This window comes from Brassica napus, chromosome C5, assembly GCF_020379485.1.
Source record: "Brassica napus cultivar Da-Ae chromosome C5, Da-Ae, whole genome shotgun sequence".
In the NCBI taxonomy this organism is placed as follows: Eukaryota; Viridiplantae; Streptophyta; class Magnoliopsida; order Brassicales; family Brassicaceae; genus Brassica; species Brassica napus.
This window is the reverse complement of record NC_063448.1, coordinates 28,162,493-28,169,178: the sequence shown is the minus strand read 5'-3', so window position 1 is coordinate 28,169,178 and position 6,686 is coordinate 28,162,493. Positions and strand designations below refer to the sequence as shown.

Sequence of the window (6,686 nt, the reverse complement as noted above, 5' to 3'; positions counted from 1 at the left end):
TTATTCTGTTATTGATTATCGCTTATGAAACATGTTTTCTCTCCTTCTCTAATCCAGTAATCTACAAATTAGATTTGGACATGCAACCCTTCTTCTCAAAGGAAAATTCTTAATTCATATCATAATTTTATCTTATTTTACGGACTCTCCATTAAATCTCTTTAGATCTCACTCTTTTCTATACTTCTACTATAATTTTTATCTATCAAACCTCACTCACTCACATGCAATGTTTTCTTCGAAAAACTCAAGGTTATACTTTCTCATCATGTACCCGATTCTTTAATTGTAAATGTGCTAATGAAGAGGAAACACCAGACTAGAAAATTGATCATTCTTTTCTTTTGGTGCAGTGTAAGAACGAGAAGGTGCTTTATATGGTGAGTGGAAATTCTCAGAAGCATGTGCGGCTGAGCAGCATGGGATACTTTAAGCTGACAAATTTATATTATTTAGTCATGTACTTTTCAGACGTTGGATTGGTTCTATATTCATTTTGATTTTTGAGCCGGCTTCCGTGGAAAATTCAGATTTTTTTGGAATGGCTTGAGTGAAACCTTGAGTGGCACAAGACAGATTGAAAGATAACCCCGCCTACGAATGAATAGGAGATTGTAGCCCCCCTTCATCTTAAGCGCTCTTCCTCAACTATTTAACATTCTGACTTTTGTAAACTTTGCACGTTGCAACATATTCAATTGGGTTTTGTATGACTTTCAGGTTACCATGATGTTGAATCTATTGGAATTGATGAATTGACAGTTCCATGTGTCATACACTTTTACGTATCAGTCATCTGAACTTGCTTCTTTAATTTCTTATTTCCAACAAGAACAGAGAATTTCTTATCAGTGAATTTTTGTTTGTTTTTGTCAATATCTTGCGCATATGTCTTATTTCAAAGTTCTCTCTCTTATGTTGGTCTTCAAAAATCTCTATTTATTTTGTAGCAATTGCATTTTAGTAGAAATTATGTTACATGACTAATAAATAATGACTGCAGATTTCAAAAGATGTAGAAATAGTAGAAAATCTGTCCGTAGAAAAGACTCCTTTATCTAATACTCCAATCAATTTTTTTCCGTACGTAGTACGGGTAGCATACTAGTTAGATATAAAGCATAATGGGTGGTTTTTAAAATTGCAGATAAAAATTAAAGCTAAACATGTCGAAGGAATTATAATTTCTCACTCTAGACACTCTATTGTTACCCTTCTTCACACTCTGTTATAATTTCTCACTCTAGAAGAAAGTTTGAGGAAAGATGGACCATTTACGAGGACGCTTTCAATGTTCCCGATCTGTCTTTAGACCGCTTTGTCCCACGGGCTTAGAAGTAGTTCTTTAACCGAGCATTGTCAAGAGAAGGAGAATTGCTGCTTGCGCTGGAAAGTTCATTGTTAGTTTGTGAAACAGTTAATCTTTTTCCATTTTTATTTGGTTCTAAACCGAATTAAAACGGCCTACTTGTTTTGAATTTGAATAACATTTGGTTTAAATGTTGTTGACGCATAAACCGATGTGATAGAAAATAACCTTTTTCCATTTTTCCTATCCCTTTCTCTGGTGCTTAGAGAGCGAGTTGTGTCAGATACCAACAGAGAAAGGGATAGGAAAAATGAGGAAGAGGGGTCTATCTTTCTACTTTTGTAGCAAAAAAAAAAAGTATGCATTTTGCGCAATCGTCTTCTATAACTTTCCTTCAGAGTTGTATATATTTGATTGCTTCTTTGTATATTCAACATCTTTATGGAGGCAACGAAGCTTAAACGTTTCCGGATTGAGACAGTAAAAATATCTAAAGTTGTTGAGCTTTAACCGCAAAGCTTAACCAAAATGTCGGAACAAGATTTGGAAAAAGTCTTTGATAACCAACAAGACATTAAAAAGAGAGATCACAGTGAAGGAAACTAAAAAGACGCACAATGGCACACAAAAACCGTTACAAAACAAACATGCGACAGGAAAAAAACACTTAAATGGACAACAAAACTGAAAGACCTGTCTAGAGCAAGAACAGAAGATGCGTGTGGGTATGGTTAGGGGGAAAGGTTCCTATTTACATGGTTCTATATCCTTAGCTATGGCTCTACGGCAATAAGGGCAATCTCCACAAGCCTTAAGCCAAGGGTTTAAGCACGAGGAATGGAAACTATGGGTACATGGCAAGGAAATAAGCATGTCGCCGTTAGTGAAACTCTCTAAACATATGCTACAATCTCTCCTATCAGTTTTAACCTCGGCTGAGCTAAAAGTTTGCCGATGTAAACCATTAATGGCACCTAGTGTGAGACCTAATGGTTTCTTGTTGCATTCATAGGACACTTGAATCCCTTCTGGTTCTCCATAGAACGAGGACTCTCTCTGATTCTCACTCAGTGAAACTCTATTACTTCGACTGATTCAAAAGAAAAAAAAAATCTCTGATTAGACAAAAGCAATTATCTTAAATCACACTACACTTCATTAAGGTACAGACAAACCTGTTACTAGACAAAGAAACGCCTCTCAATCTTTCGAAAAGTCTTTCCCTCGCGAGAAGAACAGCTCCGGGAAGCCTCTCTAGGTTTCCAAAGCTGTTACCTTCAGTTTCCAAATCAGCACCGTTGGTATTCAAATACTGTGAAGTACCTTGAACATCATGAACAGGTCTACGTTCCTGTGAAGACAAGAACAAAACGGATTGAAACCAAGTTTCAAACTAACAAATTAAGCAAGATTTTTACTAACCGAGAGGCAGAAGCGTCGGAGACGCGGCGGGGCTCGTCGGGGAGGATCACAGCCGTTGGAATCATGACGGTGATTAAGATGATGGATCCCGTGACGTCGATGGTGGTGATCCGAGTGGTATCGATAAAGAAAAGAGTCGGATTCTAAATCCGGGACGGATCTACCCCGACGGGATCTTCGAGTAGAGAAGAGTTCCGATGCGCTCGTCATGCACCGATCACCTAATTCTTGTTAACTTTCGTTAACTCTCTAAGAGAAATGTAGACAGGATGAAGATAAGGAGGATTAAGGAGAGAGACTGCGAGGAAAAAGAAAAGTAAAAGGAAACTACAGTGAAAAAGTTGATCTGAGCCTTGATGTCATCTCCCACTTGCTGTTGTCGTTTAATAATTACTGAGCTGGAGAAAAAACCAGATTCAATTTAAAATATTTGGTTATATATATATGTTAATTATTATTTTGTGGTTATTTTTTAATTTTTTTATCAATTTTAAGTTTGTCATTATATTATTTATGTTCATTTTTTGTTCCGTTACGAATAAATACATTTAGTAGTATTTTTTTCTTTTTATAGCAAACATTCACAGGTTTATGTAGACTCTGTAAACCAAGCCGGGAATTCTATATCCATGTGTACGACGAAATAATATAATTCTCTTTTTCATTTTTATGATTTTGGTATGACATTTTGTAGATTTTCCTACGCTTTCTTAATTTTAGTAATCACTAAGGATTAACACGCGCTACGTGCGGAACTATATTGATTTTCAAATATTAATTATCTAACTATTTTTATATTGTTATAAAAGTAATGGAAAAATCTATCTTTATTCATAAAATAGAGGTTCTTTATATAGGAGATTACACCGTCATAGATAAATAAAAAGATTACAAATTATAATCTCTTGGTTATGAGCCATCCACAATCTGATTCATAACACTCCCCTTTGGATGCCATAACCATTTAGAGCTTGTAATGTGCTTTAATGTTGCCTCATTAAAACCTCACCAGGAAAACTCAATTGGGACAAAACCTTGGTGAAGGAAAAAGAATATAACACACATTACTCCCCCTGATTTGGACATTACTGAAGGTCCCTTGGACCTCTCCAATTTTCTGCAATCCGTGGGTGATGAAGATCTTGGGCAGAATATGCTTCGTCCTCGAACATGATAGTTGGTTCTTCTTTACCATCGGTCATGCCACAATCTGATCGAACATATTGAGTCATCGACCTCAAATACACACACACGAAATCTTGGATGATGTTGTTGTGATATGCGTGTACCACCATGTGTAAAACATAAACTGTCTGAAAACAATTCAACAAAACCAAATAACCCCTCTTTGGGCTGGTTAGTATAAAATAAACCAAAATCAAAGGCTTCTTCATCGTCTTTCTTATGGACCAATCAGATCAGTGTCTAAAACAAGACTTCTGCATCGTCCACCTTTGGACTGAATGGACTTCTTTATCGTCCACCTTTGGACTGAATGGATCAGTGTCCAAAACTAGTGATCTCACGCCCATGTACTAGACTGGTCCATATTAAATCTCTTGAGTACCATTTTCTGTATATAATACTTGATGCACAAGGATTTCATTGTTAATGTACAGAAGATGTAATCCCAAACAAAACTTTGTTTTCCAAGATCTTTCATCTCAAACTCTTTCTTGAGATATTCAACTGTTTGGGAAATTGTATCCAGAAGTTCCTAGGATATTCCGATCATATACTTTGATGATTATCAATATTGTTCTCGAGAACTTGTTGTACTTTCAGCTCAATACCCTCTAGTACTTTCATTATCCAGTGGACCATATAAATATGCAGTCACTAAATCAACTTGCTGCAAGTCTAATTTTCTCTCTTATATAGCCAGACTTATGAGAAATCTAAAAGTAGTTGCATCCACCACATGGGAGTATGTCTCCTCATAATCTATTACTGGTCTTTGTGAGAATCCTTGTGCAACATCAATTTTATATCTCACGATTTATATTCCTCACAAGACCCATTTATATCCACTGGTTTTAACATCATAAGGCGTCTTAATCATATGGCCAAATACGTCTTTCTTCTTTAAACTATTTAACCCCACGTTTCCATTCAATCCAATCTGTTCTACGAGTGCGCACTCTTATATTGACGTGGGTTCATGATCCTAGCTTATATTCATAAATTCAAGTGTTACCTTGTATGCAAATAAATCATCTTATGTCGACATTCCTTATTGGTTCCATTATGTTCCAGACATGATATAATCGATTGAGATTCATTATTATCAGGACTTTTAATACTTTGCAGCTTGGCGTCCCAAGCTACATTAATTGGTACCTGTACCTTAGAGCCGGCCGGCTTTATCTCCATGTCTGAGATGGTTTCCTTAGTAACCTCGGATTTGGATTTTGATTATCATTCTCTGCACCTTTCTTTTGTTTCCGAGGATTCTTATCTTTTGGAACCTATTGGTCTACCACGTTTCATACGTTTTCTAGACTCTGTAGCAACTTGACTGTGTCTCTTCTTGGACATCAAATTTGTTGGTGTTTTACAAGCTGGTTTATATATGACTTAGTCATTCTTTTTCGGTCAACAAATGTGTCTGGCATTTGATTAGCTAGCTTTGTAAATGTATAATCTTTGGACGTCTATTTCACATTCTTTAGTCCGAGGATCTTGCCAAGACATTGATGGTTGATTCCATTCTATTTTTTTTACCATTCTTTTACCAGCTTTATTATTTTTTTCTCCTCCTGGTCTTAAAATAATCCATGTACCTGGCCTCAAATATAATCACCATAGTTGGCTCAAAGTAATTTATTATTGTGGGAGAATCATATCCAACATATATCCCCATCCTCCTTTTGAGGTCCCATCTTAGTTCTCTGTGGGGGAGCAATTAGTACATAGACATCACATCCAAATATGTTATGATGGGGTATGTCTGGCTCTTGACCCGTTAATAATTGTGATAGGGGATATCTATGCTCACTAAATGGCATGATGCGTATTAACTTAGGTGCATGTAAATTTCGTGTGGCCCAAGCTGTGAATGGGAGTTTTGACCTCATAAGTTATGGTCTATCAATCAGCTATTTGCGTTTTAAAAGATTTCGGCCAAGCCGTTCTTGGTATGGACATGTATCACAGAATTGTCCACACTTATCCCCATGGACATACCATAATCATTTAAACGCTTGGGACATGTATTCACCAGTATTATCTAGACATATAGTCTTTATTTATGAAAAAAGGGGCTCGTAGCCGTTTTACTGGTGATGGCCTAATGAGTTTGCCTTGTGTACATGCTACACACGTGAGATTCTTTGGGATAACTCTTCTTATCTTTTAATGTGTGCCTTTTGAATATCAATTTCCGCATCATGTTTGGACCAGGATGGCCAATCCGGTCGTGCCATAAAGTGTATATTTTCGCAGGCTTTTAGCCTCTATCATATTGATCTATACATAGTCTAGGTCAGTGGAGAATGCAGATATAGTCTTTAGGACTTATTATGGCCTTGGGCGATTTTATACATGTATCTGAAGGAACTCTTTGTTTCCTTCGCCCATTGTTTCAATATGGAAGCCATTCATTCTTATATCTTTAAAACTCAATACGCTGCTCTTGCTCTTAGTGCTGAGTGAATATAAGGCATCACTGATTTCTAGATGCATACCCTTAGACAATAATATATTAGCCTAGCCATAGTCTTCTTTCAGACTGGCGATACCTGCTTTAGTACTTATATTGGCGTTTTTCAGTGTACTCATATAGAAAAATCATTCATTCATTTAATCTAAGCAGACAATGTAATAGAAATAAATTCAAGGAGATAAAAATCAGAGAAAGCATACAAGCAAAGCAATCACACAAGTTTGATGTCGAAATCAGATTATCAACTTGATTCTTTTAGGCAATCATAAGTCTCATATTCCATAAGATCAT

At 36.3% G+C, this 6,686-nt stretch overlaps 1 protein-coding gene across 1 annotated transcript; it reads right to left on the bottom strand.

The window, feature by feature from the left end:
• Positions 1-1,796: 1,796 nt before the first annotated feature.
• LOC106424984 (probable E3 ubiquitin-protein ligase RHY1A) lies at positions 1,797-3,069 on the bottom strand. Its single transcript, XM_013865726.3, has 3 exons — positions 2,732-3,069; positions 2,485-2,660; positions 1,797-2,399 (listed from the first exon to the last, which is right to left on the bottom strand). The coding sequence occupies exons 1-3, from the start codon at positions 2,939-2,941 to the stop codon at positions 2,057-2,059; spliced, it is 729 nt and encodes a 242-aa protein (XP_013721180.1). The 5' UTR covers positions 2,942-3,069; the 3' UTR covers positions 1,797-2,056.
• Positions 3,070-6,686: the final 3,617 nt, after the last annotated feature.

Bases quoted from the DNA above. Each gene is read 5' to 3' on its own strand.
- LOC106424984 (XM_013865726.3), bottom strand. From the start codon at position 2,941: ATGACGAGCGCATCGGAACTCTTCTCTACTCGAAGATCCCGTCGGGGT. The intron at 2,661-2,731 runs GTTAGTAAAAAT...TTGTCTTCACAG, and splicing joins TCCGACGCTTCTGCCTCTCG to GAACGTAGACCTGTTCATGA. The intron at 2,400-2,484 runs GTTTGTCTGTAC...CTTTTGAATCAG, and splicing joins GTTTCTTTGTCTAGTAACAG to TCGAAGTAATAGAGTTTCAC.